This window comes from Bos taurus, chromosome X, assembly GCF_002263795.3.
Source record: "Bos taurus isolate L1 Dominette 01449 registration number 42190680 breed Hereford chromosome X, ARS-UCD2.0, whole genome shotgun sequence".
NCBI lineage: Eukaryota > Metazoa > Chordata > Mammalia > Artiodactyla > Bovidae > Bos > Bos taurus.
The window spans coordinates 133,181,214-133,196,812 of record NC_037357.1 but is presented as its reverse complement, the minus strand read 5'-3'; the positions used below and the strand labels follow the sequence as shown (position 1 = coordinate 133,196,812).

At 51.1% G+C, this 15,599-nt stretch overlaps 1 protein-coding gene across 4 annotated transcripts in view; it reads left to right on the top strand.

Moving 5' to 3' along the window:
• SHROOM2 (shroom family member 2) overlaps positions 1-15,599 on the top strand; it is a 142,035-nt gene that overhangs the window by 85,890 nt on the left and 40,546 nt on the right. For 3 of the 4 annotated variants that reach the window (XM_002700461.6, XM_024988426.2, XM_024988425.2), the window contains exons 3-5: positions 1,667-1,786; positions 10,287-12,501; positions 13,705-13,802. In XM_002700461.6, coding sequence (XP_002700507.3) covers positions 1,667-1,786; positions 10,287-12,501; positions 13,705-13,802 — 2,433 coding nt within the window. Of the gene's footprint in view, positions 1-1,666; positions 1,787-10,286; positions 12,502-13,704; positions 13,803-15,599 lie in introns of those variants that run through there. The other variant, XM_024988427.2, reaches the window with a different exon arrangement.

Genomic DNA, 15,599 nt, shown 5'->3' with positions numbered 1-15,599 from the left:
GCAGCGTCTCCTCACGCAGCAGCTCACCCTGGAGGCTCTGATGTTCATACGGCAGCTGCACAGATTTCCGACACCTGGGCAGGTGTGGTCAAACCCCAGTAAGCCCTCATGGATGATGGTGACTGGCGGGGGCAGGGAAGGCGCCTGTGACATTCAGAAGCCCTGGCAGAATGGACTGGAGCCCGCTGGTCTAGGGCATGGTGATGCCCACCATGGGGGACCTTTAGATGACTTCTGACACTTTAACAGGCTCAGGGCAATACATGTCCACTGATCCCCTTTAGGGCTTCCCTGGTGGCTCAGATGGCAAAGAATCTGCCTGCAATGCCAGGGACCCAGGTTTGATCCCTGGGTCAGGAAGATTCCCTGGAGAAGGGAATGGCAACTCACTCCAGTATTCTTGCCAGGAGAATCCCATGGACAGAGAGGAAGCTGGTGGGCTACGTCCATGGGTTTGCAAAAAGTTGGATATGACTGAGTGACTAACACAGACACATAGCCATAAATACACACACACACACCAGTCCCGTGGACAGAGGAGCCTAGCACGCTATAGTCCATGGGTTTGCAAAGATTCAGATACGACTGAGTGACTGACACACACATACACACACAGAGTCCCCATTGAACTCTGACAGGCTCAAAGCAATAGTGTCCACTGGTCTCTGTTAGGGCTTCCCTGGTGGCTCAGATGGTAAAGAATCTGCCTACAATGCAAGATACCTGGGTTCGATCCCTGGGTCGGGAAGATCCCCTGGAGAAGGAAATGGCAACCCACTCCAGTATTCTTGCCAGGAGAATCCCATGGACAGAGGAGCCCGGCGGGCTACAGTCCATGGGGTTGCAAAGAGTTGGATACCACTGAATGACTAACACAGACACAGACACAGACACAGACACAGACACACACACACACACAGACACACACACACAGACACACACACACAGACACACACACACACACCCCCCCCCCAATCCCATGGACAGGGGAACCTGGCAAGCTACAGTCCATGGGTTTGCAAAGATTCAGATACGACCGAGTGACTAACACAGACACATGCATGCACACTCCCCACTGACTACAGGACAGCCATGTTTGCCTAAGTGAGTGGATAAATAAATGCACCCAATCCTGTGACACCCAGCCCACACCTCCTCCTCAAGGAGGCCAGGGGTGTCTGCAAAGTTGCACTGACATAGGCAAGACAAAATATGCTGCTGTGGTTTTTGGTGGGGAGACGGAAAAGGGAAAGCAAGATGTATCTTATCTTCTTACCTCAAAGAAATTTGGAGGATTTCCCTGGTAGTCTAGTGCTTATGATCTAGCTTCCAAGGCAAGGGCTATGGGTTTGATCCCCAGTCAGGAAACCAGGATTCCACTATGCCAAAAAAAAAAAAAAAAAAAATTGAAAACATGTTTAAAAAGAAACAGAATCATTTTGGCAGCCCGAGGGCCAATTCGCACCTGGAAACCAGTGATTGTCACTCTGCGCTCAGACCAGTTCTCCAGTAACGAACCTGTATCAGGAGTGCTGATGCCCAGATGTTAAAGGGGAAGCGACCGCGCCCAACTGCAGTGCAGCCTCTAAGTCCTTTCCAGACACGAAGCGGTCCTCGGTGTGATGTCCCTGAGTCGTCTGCATCCCTTTTTTTTTTCTACCCCCAGGAGGAATGAACTGAACTGGAGGCCACACTCCTGGCATGCCACCAAGTTCTCTGACAGCCAGTCTGAGCCAGCTGCACCTCTGCTTCCCTGCCCCTCTCGGCCGAGCCGGTACCACGCCAGGTAGGCGCACCTTCTGCCTTCTCCCCCGCCTCCCCCGGGGGGCTGGGGAGCTGCTTTCACTTTCAGCCACACCACTGACAGCCCTGCCTTGTTGTCACCACGTGTTTCTTTCTTTTCCTTCCTGTTGCAGTGTAGTTCATTTACGGTAGTCTTCATTTCAGCTCTGCAGCATCAGATCAGTTCAGTCGCTCAGTCGTGTCCGACTCTTTGCGACCCCATGAATCGCAGCACGCCAGGCCTCCCTGTCCATCACCAACTCCCGGAGTTCACTCAGACTCACGTCCATCGAGTCAGTGATGCCATCCAGCCATCTCATCCTCTGTCGTCCCCTCCTCCTCCTGTCCCCAATCCCTCCCAGCATCAGAGTCTTTTCCAATGAGTCAACTCTTCGCATGAGGTGGCCAAAGTACTCGAGTTTCAGCTTTAGCATCATTCCTTCCAAAGAAATCCCAGGGCTGATCTCCTTTAGAATGGACTGGTTGGATCTCCTTGCAGTCCAAGGGACTCTCAAGCGTCTTCTCCAACACCACAGTTCAAAAGCATCAATTCTTCGGCGCTCAGCCTTCTTCACAGTCCAACTCTCACATCCATACATGACCACAGGAAAAACCATAGCCTTGACTAGACGAACCTTTGTTGGCAGAGTAATGTCTCTGCTTTTGAATATGCTGTCTAGGTTGGTCATAACTTTCCTTACAAGGAGTAAGCGTCTTTTAATTTCCCAATTTTTCGAGCTGCTACTCCCATCTAACAGGCTTCCCAGGTAGCTCAGCTGGGGAAAGGATCCGCCTTGCAATGCAGGAGACCCCGGTTCAATTCCTGCATCCATAAGATCCCCTGGGGAAGGGATAGGCTACCCACTCCAGTGTTCTTGGAATGCAGGAGACCCTGGTTCGATTTCCTGGGTTGGGAAGATCCCCTGGGGAAGGGATAGGCTACCCACTCCAGTATTCTTGGGATGCAGGAGACCCCGGTTCAATTCCTGGGTCGGGAAGTTCCCCTGGAGAAGGGCTAGGCTACCCACTCCAGTGTTCTTGGAATGCAGGAGACCCTGGTTCGATATCCTGGGTTGGGAAGATCCCCTGGGGAAGGGCTAGGCTACCCACTCCAGTGTTCTTGGAATGCAGGAGACCCTGGTTCAATTCCTGGGTCTGGAAGATCCCTTGGGTAAGGGCTAGGCTACCCACTCCAGTGTTCTTGGAATGCAGGAGACCCTGGTTCAATTCCTGGGTTGGGAAGATCCCCTGGGGAAGGGATAGGCTACCCACTCCAGTATTCTTGGAATGCAGGAGACCCCGGTTCAATTCCTGGGTTGGGAAGATCCCCTGGGGAAGGGATAGGCTACCCACTCCAGTATTCTTGGGATGCAGGAGACCCCGGTTCAATTCCTGGGTCGGGAAGTTCCCTTGGAGAAGGGCTAGGCTACCCACTCCAGTGTTCTTGGAATGCAGGAGACCCTGGTTCAATTCCTGGGTTGGGAAGATCCCCTGGGGAAGGGATAGGCTACCCACTCCAGTATTCTTGGAATGCAGGAGACCCCGGTTCAATTCCTGGGTTGGGAAGATCCCCTGGGGAAGGGATAGGCTACCCACTCCAGTATTCTTGGGATGCAGGAGACCCCGGTTCAATTCCTGGGTCGGGAAGTTCCCTTGGAGAAGGGCTAGGCTACCCACTCCAGTGTTCTTGGAATGCAGGAGACCCTGGTTCAATTCCTGGGTTGGGAAGATCCCCTGGGGAAGGGATAGGCTACCCACTCCAGTATTCTTGGAATGCAGGAGACCCCGGTTCAATTCCTGGGTTGGGAAGATCCCCTGGGGAAGGGATAGGCTACCCACTCCAGTATTCTTGGGATGCAGGAGACCCCGGTTCAATTCCTGGGTTGGGAAGATCCCCTGGGGAAGGGATAGGCTACCCACTCCAGTATTCTTGGGATGCAGGAGACCCCGGTTCAATTCCTGTGTCGGGAAGTTCGCTGAGAGAAGGAATAGGCTACCTACTCCAGTGTTTTTGGGCTTCCATGGTAGCTCAGCTGCTAAAGAATCCACCTGCAAGGTGGGAGACCTGGGTTCAATCCCTAGCTTGGGAAGATCCCCTGGAGGAGGGCATGGCAACCCACTCCAGTATTCTGGCCTGGAGAATCCCCGTGGACAGAGGACCCTGGCGAGCTACCATCCATGGGGTCGCAGAGAGCTGGACACAACTGAGTGACTAAGCACAGCACACACATACTTCATTGAAAGTTATTGTGAAATATCGGCTATGTTCCCTGTGCCGTACAATGTATCATTGTAGCGTATTTATTTTATCGTTTGTACTTTACTGCCCTACCTCTCTCCTGCCCCCCCCCCCCACTGGTAATCACTAGTTCCTTCTGACGTCTGTAAGTCTGCTTCTGTTGTCTTTGTTGTTGTTGTTGTTGATTCCACATATAAGTGACATTATGCAGTGTTTGTTTTTCTCCACCTTAATTCATCAAACACAATGCCCTCCAGGCCTGTCCTTGTTGATACGAATGGCAAAATTTCATTCTTTTTTATGGCTGAGTAGTATCCCATTGTATGTGTTTGTGTGTATGATATATACCACAACTTCTTTAATCTATTCATCTGTCGATGGACTTTAAGGTTACTTCCGTATCTTGAGCACTGTAAATAATGCTGCAATGAACAATGGGGTGCATGTTATCTTTTTGAATTAGTGTTCTCATTTGGGGTGGGGGCAGTTTATATATCAAGGCGTGAAATTGCTGTATGCTATGGTAGTTCTCTTTTTAGCTTTCTAGGAACTTGCTTGCTGTTTTCCAATAGTGAGCAAGGGTTCCCTTTTCTCTGTATCGTCACCAGCTTTTATTTGTTGTCTCGTTGATGACAGACCTTCTGCCAGGTGTGAGGGTGATACTTCATTGTGGTTTTGGTTTGCCTTTCTCTGATTACCGATGCTGAGCAGCTTTTCGTGTGCCATCTGTATGTCTCCTTTGGGAAAATGTCTATTCAGGTCTTCTAACCATTATTTATTAATGTATTTTTGGCCCATATGCGTTATGTGGGATCTTAGTTCCTCAACTGGGGATAGAACTCTCCACCCCTGCAGGGAAAGGGCAGAGTCTTAACCACTGGACTGCCAGGGAAAGTCCCTTCTGCCTATTTTTTAATCAGGTATTTATTTTTCAGATAGAGTTGGTTCTGTTTATTTTTTACACATTAACCCCTCATTGGTCGTGTCATTGGCAAATATTTTCTCCCATTCAGTAGGTTGTCTTTTCATTTTGTTGATGGTTTCCTTTCCTCCGAAAAAACCTTTCATTTTAATTAGGTTCCGTTTGTGTATTTTTGCCTTTCTTTACTTTGCCATAGGAGGCAGATCCCCCAAAATACTGTTACAATTTATGTCAAAGGGTGTTCTCCCTGTGTTTTCCTCTGGGAGTTCCATGGTTTCTGGTCTTAAATTTAAATCCTTAAACCATTTCGAAATTTTTTTTTTTTTAATTCCATGTTAGAGAATTTTCTAGTTTCATTCTTTTGCATGTAGCTATCCAGTTTTCCCAGCATGACTTATTGGAGAGGCAGTCTTTTCCCTTATATCCTTGCCTCCTTTGTCATAGACTAGTTGATAAGTGCGTGGGTTTATTTCAGGGCTCTCTATTCTGTTTCCTGACCTACGTGTCTGTTTTTGTGCCACTACCATGCTATTTTGATGACCATAGCTTTGTAGTGTAGTCTGATACCTCCATCTCTCTTCTTTCTCAAGATTGTTTTGGCTCTTCAGGGTCTTTGAGGTTACTGTGCAAATTTTAAAATTGATTTGTTCTAGTTTTGTGAAAAATGCTGTTGGTATTTTGATAGGGATAGCTTTGAATCTGTAGATTGCTTTGAGCAGTATGGTCATTTTAACAATATTCTTCCAGTCCATGGTATATATTTCCATTCTGTGTGTGGCATTTTCAGTTTCTTTCATCAGTGTCTTACAGTTTTCTGACTATAGGTCTTTTACCTCCTTGGTTAGATTTTTCCTAGGTATGTATATATGTGTGTATTATTCCTAGGTATGTATATATGTGTGTATTATTGTTATTTTTGTCCACACTGGGGGACACGTGGGCTCTTGGTTTCCCAACCAGGGATCAAACCCACACCCCCCACAGTGAAAGCTAGGAAGGACTCTTAAGCTCTGGACCACCAGGGACGTCCCAGTACTTAATTCTTTTTACTGCAGTTGTAAATGGTTTGTTTCCTCAGTTCCTCTGTCTGATGGTTCACTGTTAGTATGCAACCCATTTCTTTATGTTAATTTCATATCCTGCAACTTGACCAAATTCATTGATGTGTTGTAGGAGTTTTTTGGTGACATCTTAGGATTTTCTATGTATAATATCACGTCATCTGCAAACAGAGGCAGTTTTACTTCCTCCTTTCCAGCTGGAATTCCTTTGATTTCTTTTTCTCTGATTGCTGTGGCTAGGAGTTCCAAAACTTTGTTGAGTGAAAGTGATGAGAATGGGCATCCTTGCCTTGTTCCTGAAATGCTTTCAGCTTTTCACTGTTGAGTGTAATCTTTGCTGTGGATTTTGCATATATGGCCTTCATTATGTTGAGGTACGTCCCCTCTATGCCCACGTGGTTGAGTTTTTATCAAAATGGATGCTGAATTTTATCAAAAGCTTTCTCTGCATCTCTCGAGATGATCATATGGTTTTTAGTCTTCAGTTTGTTAATGTTGTGTATCCCATTGGGTAATTTGCAGATATGGAAGCATCCTTGGTGTATCCTGGGATAAATTCCACTTGATCACAGTGTATGATCCTTTTAATGTATTTTTTTGATTCAGTTTGCTGATATTTTATTGAGGATTTTTCGTCTGTGTCCATCAGTGACAGTAGCCTGTAATTTTATTTTGTGTGTGATGTCTCTGCTTTGGTGTCACAGTGATGCTGGCCATGTACAATGAGTTCAGAAGCATTCCTTCCTTTGCAATTTTTGCAATAGTTTGAGATGGAAAGGTGTTAACACTTCTCTGAAAGTTTGGTAGAGTTCACCTGTGAAGCCATCTGGTCCTGGACTTTGTTTGATGGGAGTTTTTTTTTTTTTTTTTTTTTAATTAGGTTGAGCTTGTTGCTGCTAATTAGTTTGTTCATATTTTCTACTTTCTGGTTTGATCTTGGGAAATTGTACATTTCTTGAACATTTTCCATTTCTCTAGATTGTCCATTTTATTGGCATGTAGTTCATATAATTATCTCATAAGATCCCTTGTGTTTCTGTGGTATCAGTTATAATTTCTTTCATTTCTGACTTTACTGATTTTTGGGGTCCTCTTGTTTCTTGAATCTGACTAAAGGTTTATCAATTTGGTTCATCTTTTCAAAAATCAGGTTTTAGTTTGATCTTTCTTAGTGTTTTTTAGTCTATATTTCGTTTATTTCTGCTCTAATGTTCATGATTTCTTGGAGTTTGTGTGTTCCTTTTTCTAGTCGCTTTACATATAGGGTTAGAGTATTTGAGGTTGTTTGTTTCCTAAGATAAACTTGCATTGCTGTAAACTTCTCTCTTAGAACTGCTTTTTCTGCATCCCGTAGGTTGTGGATTGTTTTATTTTGTATGGTGCCTTTCTTGACTTCAGAATGATGTTCCTTTTCTGATGAGAAAAGTGTATGGATGCATCATTACTGGAACGATGCTAACTTTTTTTCACTGAGTAGCAGATGTATAATACTTGAAAAGAAAACAAAACGAAAAACCAGGAGAAAGGATGGGCAAGCGTGCTTTCTCATTTATGTCGTCTAATTGATAAGTCGGTTTTGGCCGAATGCCTTTGAGCCAGTTGAGTGGGATGGCTGTGCCACACCAAGGGATGGTGTGATACCACCTTTCTTTAGAAGTGTTTATGTGCAGATTAGAAGGCAGGGGTCACTTATGTGTTGAGTGGGAAATTTTGCCAAAGCTCCCCAGGGGATTCTGTGCTACACCAGCACCCTCTCTCCCAGGTTGCTTTGTGGAGGTACAGGGGAAACCAGGGGCCTTCACAGCCCATGTGCCAGGCTTGGGACCAGCCTTGGCCTGGTGGTTTCTTGGTGACTTTGAGACAGAGGGCCTGAGAATTGTGAGTTGGTAGAAGGGGGAAGGCTGGTCCACATGGCTTACCTGCAGCCCACATTTCAGGGTCAGAAGGGCAAATGCCACCCCCAGATAGCACCATGGGGGTGTTGGCTTGGAGAAGCTTCTGCTAGCCACAGGGAGCTGACCAGGCACCTTGGTTAGTGGCCAGTGTCCTCGCTAGTCTGTTAGAAGGATAATGGTAACAGCCAGTAGTGTGCCTCTTTGGGGTGTGTGCACAAGTGCCTGTGTGAGTGTGTACGTGTATTTGTTTGTATATGTATGTGAATGTGTGTGTGCGTATGCGTGATATGCATGACTGTGTGTGTCTGTGTGTGTATTCAGAGCTAACATAAATATCTCAAAGTCAGGTTTTGACTATTACTAAATGTCTGCTGTAAAGGAAAATGTGTCTTAAATCGAATATTCCTGGGACTTCCCTGGTGGTCCAGTGGCTAGGATTCCGAGCTCCAAGGTCCCCAGTTTCAATTCCTGGTCAGGGAACTAGATCCCACATGCTGCAACTAAGTCTTGGCGTGGTGCAGCTAAGGAGCCCGTGGGCTGCCACTAAGACATGGCCCAGCTACATAAATAAGTACAATATTACCTATTTACAGCCATAAGAGATGGTAGTATTTGGAGTCCACGGTACTTTGGAAAAACCCAGATTATCATCCCAGTGGTAACACTTAAGTGAAAAAGTGGGCCTCAGAGTGCATTATGACAGTGACTTCATGTAATAGGATCTCCATGAAGCCCATTTGGCTGTTTTTGAATTAAGACACCCATGTGCCCTTTGGAAACCGCGCTGAGCTTTATTTCTGTCTGCTTGGACTTAGAATCTCCCGGAAAAATCCACTCAGGAATGCGGGAGACAGGATGGAGAGAAATGTACTCCATTTCTGGGCGGGGACCTGGTCTGTCCTCCGAGGACACGGTGTGGAGCCCAGTGTTCACGTGACTTAGCCAGCTCACACTCTTGTGTCTTTTCCCAGGTCACACATTTTTCTTTCTTATCTTGCTTCCTCTCAAACCTCAAGTAGATGCAGTTTTTTACCCCCCTTGAAGCATGAATGTTCCAGCTTTGTTGAGCTTTAATGAAAGCACTTTACATGCCTGGATAAATAGTTTAACCATTGAGAGCTTAAGTGTGCAATATCATCCTATCAAAAAAAAAAGAAGTGCATACCTAAGTCTTAAAATACTAAAAAAATGCTAATCATTGTTTGAGCTTTCAGTGAGTGGCAGTCCTTTTGCAATAGTAACATGAACGATCAAAATCACCATGAGAAATAATAATGAAAAAATTCTGAAATACTGCAATAATTTCAGAAATGTGGCAGAGTGAACGGTGTTGGGGAAAATGGCACCTATAGGCTTGCTTGATGCAGAATTGCTACAAACCTTCAGTTTGGGGGGCAGGGAGGAAGCCGTATCAGCAAAGTGCAGTAAAATGAGGAATGCCTGTAATTTAATATTTGGGTTTTGCAAATATAATCTTATCTCTGAACTTGCCTTTTTAAGTTGAAGATCCTTCTCTTTTGACGGCCTTCCTCGTGCTAGCAGTGCATAGCATGAATTATTTCATGCACTAAACTAGAGGCTCACGAACTTGTTCCACAAGGGGCCAGATACACTTTCTAGCTGGTGGGCAGGTGTCTTTGGCAGCTGCTCAGCTCTGAGTTTGGAGCCCTGCACACAGCCATGACCGTGTTCCCCTCAGTCTATATTTATGAGCACTGAAATATGAATTTCAGATCGTTTTTATGGATCACGTGGTACTCTTTGAATTCTGCCCTCTCCACCCACTAGAAAACCTAAAAGCCATCCTTAGCTTTGTGGGCTGCGGTTTGCTATCCAGGATACTTCTGCATGCTGCGGACTTCCGCCCAGCCTGTGGGTGTTGTCTTCAGAAATGTACTGCAGCACTGAAGGTTTTCTGTTTGGGAAAAGCCATCCAGTGGGGAGGACTCTGACCCTTTCAGCCTGCCTCGGAAAAGCTGCTCTTTGAAATGTGAAAAGTTAGATGCGGTGCGCTCACCTTCTCTGGGCTTCACCCTGGTGACTCAGGTGGTAAAGAATCCACCTGCGAATGCAAGAGATGCAGGTTCGATCCCTGGGTCCGGAAGATCCCGCGGAGAAGGAAATGGCAACCCATTCTGGTGTTCTTGCCTGGAGAATCCCATGAACAGAGGAGCCTGGCGGGCTACAGTCCATGGGGGTTGCAAAGACTGGGACACGGTTGCATACTCATATTCACTTTCCCGTCCAGGGATCTCCATGGGGGAAGAGTGGTTAGTGATGTCTGCATGAGGGCAGCTGCGCCCACGTGCACCGTCTCCTCTTGCCCTTCCCTACAACCTGGCCCTAAAGCACCCCTCTGTTGCCTGTGGTTTCTTCTCCTTTCCTAGCTCCTCCTCCCAGGACCTGTCGGGCGGTGCCTGGGAGCCAGCGAACCTGCAGCGCACCTCGGACCACTTCAGCTCGCTGGGGAGCGTCGACAGCCTGGACCCATCCTCCCAGCCCGACCCGTCGGGGCGCCTCTCCGCGGCCAAGTCCAGCAGCAGCATCGACCGCCTGGGCGGTGCCAGCAAGCGGGACTCAGCTTATGGTTCATTCTCCACGCGCTCCAGCACCCCGGACCACACCCTGCCCAAGGCAGACGCGTCCTCGGCCGAGAATATCCTCTACAAAGTGGGCCTGTGGGAGGCCTCCGCTGCAGCGGACAGACGGCCGGGCCTGGCGGCTGGCGACCCTCAGGGCACCGAGGAGCCCCTGGGGTGCTTCCCACCCCGGGTCCCTGAGGACGGCCCCGAGCCCAAGCTAGCTGCTTGCGGGCGGTCCAGCTCCGGGCCCGTCTGGTATGTTCCGGATAAGAGAAGAGCCCCTCCGTCCCCTCCCCCGCCGCCTCCCCCGCTCCGCCGTGACAGCTTCGCTGCCACCAGGATCCACGAGCAGACCCAGGGCCCCACGGTCTCAGCAGACGCAGCCCCAGCGCAGCCCTTGCCGGGCCTGAGCTGCGTGCAGCCCCACGGTGGCGACTGGAAGAGACCTGAACCCGCTGATCAGCTGTTGAGGCCGGCGCGCGGGGCTGACGGCCGGAGAGCTGCGAGCTCGGGGTGCGCTCCAGGGGCACATGTGGACTGTGGGTGGCCGGCCTGCGACAGCGGGTCCCGGGCCCTCTTGGGGGCCCCCAGCCGGCTGCAGGCTTCTCTCTCGAGCACTGACGTGCGCCGCCCGCAGCCCTCGCCCGTGTGCCAACACCCGCGCCACTTGAGCGACGAGGGCCCCTTCTTCCGCAAGGGCCCCAGGGCCACCACGTGGCTAGGGGAGCCCCTCCCCGCTGACTGCCTCGGGGACAACACCCCTGCTGCCATTGTCATCGGAGGGCCACGCGCTGCAGACCAGAGGGGCGACTGCAGCGCGCAGAGCCGCTACTACTGCGTGATGTCCAGACCCGGTCCCCAGTGGGGCGCCCCGGCCCCTCAGCCCCGCTGCTACCCGTCCCGGCTGGAGGGCGCCCCGGGCGCACGGCAGAGAAGCAGGGCAGACCCGGTGGACAGGGCACCCGAGGACCCACCGGGGGCTGGCCTCCTGGACAGAGGTGGCAGGAAGAGGGTGGTGGGCAGCTTGGACGACGGGGGCGGCGAGATCTGCCCCCTGCAGACGCCCATGCTGCACTCGCTGAGCCGGGAAAGGGCGTGCCCGCCCGAGACCCGCCACAAGGACATGGCGCCGGCGCCGCCTGAGGCCCTGGCAGGCAAGCCGCTCCGGAGGAGTGACCGCTTCGCCACCACCCTGAGGAATGAGATCCAGCAGCGGCGAGCCAGGCTGCAGAAGAGCCGGAGCACGGCCACCTTGGCCAGCTCCGCGGAGGAGGAGGGGGAGGTGGAAGACGACGTGGAGACTGAGGCGCGCGGCTCCTGGGCGCAGCCAGTGGGCGCCCCGGAGACCACCTTCCCCAGCGGCACCTATAAGGACCACTTGAAGGAGGCGCAGGCCCGCGTCCTGAGGGCCACGTCGTTCCGGCGCCGTGACCTGGATCTCAGCCTGGCGGACCCGGAGCCAGCCCCCCGCGTCTGGGAGGGGGCCCCGGGTGCCAGGCCGCCCTTGTGCGCTGCCGGCAGTGGCAGTGGCAGCGGCAGCGCGCGCATCGGGAGCCGGAGGCGCTTCACTGCCGAGCAGAAACTGAAGTCCTACTCGGAGCCCGAGAAGATGAACGCGGTGGGGCTGACGGGGGACCAGAGCCCTGCACCCCATGATGAGACGCTGTGGACCTTTGCTGACAGGTGGAAGTTTTTTGAGGAAACCAGCAAGCCCGTGGGCCCCCAGCCCGGGCCGAGGCCGGCGCCCTGTGGCTTCCCCAGGGAGAAGCCGGAGATGCTGTGGACAGTGGGCCCTGGAAAAGACGGAAAGGCGGGGAGACCCATCCCGCCAGAGCGGCTCGGCACCTTCGCAGAGTATCAAGCCTCCTGGAGGGAACAGAGGAAAGTCCCGGAAGCCAGGGGTGGCGGGAGGTACCACTCCACTGACAACATCCTCGACGTGGGTGTGGACCAGGAAGAGAGGCCACAGTACGTCCACGAAAGGTCCCGGTCATCACCTTCCACGGACCTCTACAAGCAGGTAAGCATTCTGCAGGGGACCAGACGCAACCCCCCCTGACCCCAAAGCACAAATGGGACACCCATGGCCCAGTGTCATGGTGACTTGTGTCCTGATGTCCAAGCGTTTCTGTGCACCAGGCTCAGCCTCCTGCGAGTGGTACCTGGGGACCAGGTCCACACATTCATGACAATTGCAGGTGCCCTGGTTTCCCCCACATCTCGAGTTCCCAGCCTCATCTCTAGCTGAAGCTGTCTCCCCCCTTGATTAGCTTGCCGTTAATACAAAGGGAAGAGATTGGGGGAGCAATAGAAAATGGTTAAGTTGTCCTCTGAAATGAAAAGGGGTGCTTCACATCCACCCTTATCACAACACACGTGAGACACTTTCAAATACTGATGCCACTTCATACTTTGACTGTTCTCATTTGGTTTTTATTTTATGGGGTCAGATATTTTTAAAGATTGCTCTGGGGTAAGTGTAATTGAAAGTGCAGTGCTTTATTGCACTTTCCTTAGGCGTATTGATGGTGAAAGCTGATGTTTAGCTTTCTAAAAAAAACCTCCGTGCTTGTATTCATACTTCACGGTTCATAGTCAGTCTTCCTCTCTCTGCCTTTTCTGTTCCTTCCATCTGCAGGGGTGTATTTCAAAGGAAAGATTTCCTGCGGCATCCGACGGAGGCTTTTATAAACAATAGAACCAGCGATCGCTTTGTTATACACTTATGAACGTGTGTGTGTGTGCGTGCGTGTGTGAGGAGAGGTGCTGGTTTCTGTGTGGCCCCCAGTACAGAAAGGCCTGTGGACACCTAGGGCATGTGTGTCCCCTGAGATGGTGCCCTGTGCCACGTGACCTTTGAGAATTCACGTTCTCAAGGTCAAGAGACCAGGCTGCCAGACTCCAGGTCCCAGGGCTTGAGCTTTGACTGCGGTGAGCCGTGTGACCAGCAGCGTTTTGATTTGACTGGGTGGGGTTGGGGGCCACCATGTCACACAGCTTTCCAGCCCTCACGTCGCAGTCCTGCTTCCTGCCGGGGAGCCCAAGGGGACCGCGGTCTCCTTGAGTCATTTTGACAAGGGCTGGGCTGACTGCAGGCCACGTCACCCAGTTCGTGGGTGCTGGCTTACAGAGCGCACCCACAATGAAGGGGTTCGTGATCGCAGAGGTTCTCAGGGGGGAGGCCGCTTGATGACTGGGTGTCCTGTTGTGCCGCCCTTGGCAGGACGCCTCCATGGAACCTCGATGGGAAGCAGGGGACCCGGAGGAGCACACGGAGCTTTCTTCGGCGGCACCGGCCGAGGACAGAAGCCCCACCCCAAGGTAGGAGAATCTTGCACTTGGGGTCGCTGAGGAGGCATCTTGGGGGGGCGGGTGGGCTGCTTTACGGGGGTTGAGGGCTCGGATAATGTGGTTGGGCGTGTGGTTTCGGCCAGACTTGAAGTGGCTGGTCACCAGTTGGAGTTGCCTGAGGCCCCTCACCACTGCCTGTGGGACCAGCAAACCCAGGGCAGGGACACTGTGAACACCCTCCTTATGGCTTTTTTTTTTTGGTTCATCAGACAGCTGCTGTGTTTTGTATACAGTCGAGTTCTTTCTGATGACAGAGAAACCCACTGTGATGGGCTTGAATGGAGTGCTTTATGCAGAACAGCAAAGTGAAGGGACCCTTTAACGACTAAGGCGCAGCTGGGTTGCTGGCTGGGGAATCCAAGTTGCCTGGAAGGATTGTTAATGAAAGGATGGGGGTTAGGCCTTCTTTAATGAGTTCATTTTGAGCTTTAAAAATAGAAATCGACTCGGTCAGCTCCCCCAGAGCAGGTCAGAGCATGAAAAAATGGGCTGGCTGCAGTGTTAACATGATTATATGCCCACATTCTAAAATGTGTCCAGAGTAGCAGTCTTCCTGCAGTGAGGATGAAATTTAGGTGAAATACACACCACTGTGTGGACCCTTATCCTTGAGGATTGCAGGAGAGGACATTGCAGGTCACTGCAGGAGCTGAGCTTTAACCTTATTTGCAAAACAGCTGATAAAAGGGTCTTCCCTAGTGGCCTAGTGGGTAGGACACGGAGCTTGCAGTGTGGGGGACCTGGGCCCCCTCCCCCGTCAGAGAACTACATCCCGTGTGCCGCAGTTGAAGACGTGGCACAGCCAAGTAAATACATATTTTTAAACAAAACAAAACAAAACACTGATGGAGAAATGGAAGCCGATTCGTGCGCGGTAGGGTCACTGAGTGCAGATCTTTCTGTGCCTTGAGGGTCTCTGGGGGTTGATAGCTGCTCGGATTAAAACATCAACCTCAAAATTGAGGGTTGTGTCTCAGAAATGACCGAGTTGAATGTTGGCTCTTGCCAGCCTTGTGCGCCGGGGTCTTATTTCATTTGGCTCTAAAACTGGCTGCTGGCAGCATCGCACAAGGGTACAGTGGCTCGGAGGGGGCAGGCACGGTGGTCTGCGTGTGCTGGTGTGGGACGCGGCTGCCGTGAGGCACACACCTGCAGAAGTGAGGTGCACGGTTGGGGCTTTGTGACCCTATGTTCCGAGCGGAGCATAGGGACATGCTACGGAGCGCCAGCTGTCATCTTGATCAGAGCGGCTCCTCGCCCCACTGCAGTCCAGAGCGTGCCACATTGTGGGGAGGCGGGGGGCTGCTCCGGGCAACCCTGCACATGTGGGAGGGCTTCATTCCCTGCATGGCAGCACACGCGGGTGGGCTTCCCTCTTGCCCAGCGTTGGCCTCAGGCCTTTAAACTGCAGAGCTCTCGCTGCTGCACTGGTTGGACTTCAGCTCCTCTGCTGGTTCAGTCGTAATAAATGGCTTCACTGTTACATACTGTGTGTGTGTGTGTGTTACAATGGCATGGTCAGTAGCGAAGGGGTGAAGAGGACGGGGGTGGGTGGGAGGAGATGGCGGTGAGAGGGAGAGAGGGAATCATGTGCTGTGTGCATCACAGCCTTGGCTTCTGGCAGGCTGTGTGGGTAACCACTCTGAGAGAGTGACTTCCAGAAGCTTTCCCGCTTTTGCGCGACCAACCTAGCAATTTTCAGAATCATCCTGTGGGTTTTTAAAGAGCGGTGAGACTCAAGTGAAATTCTAGAACAGGAATGTCAAA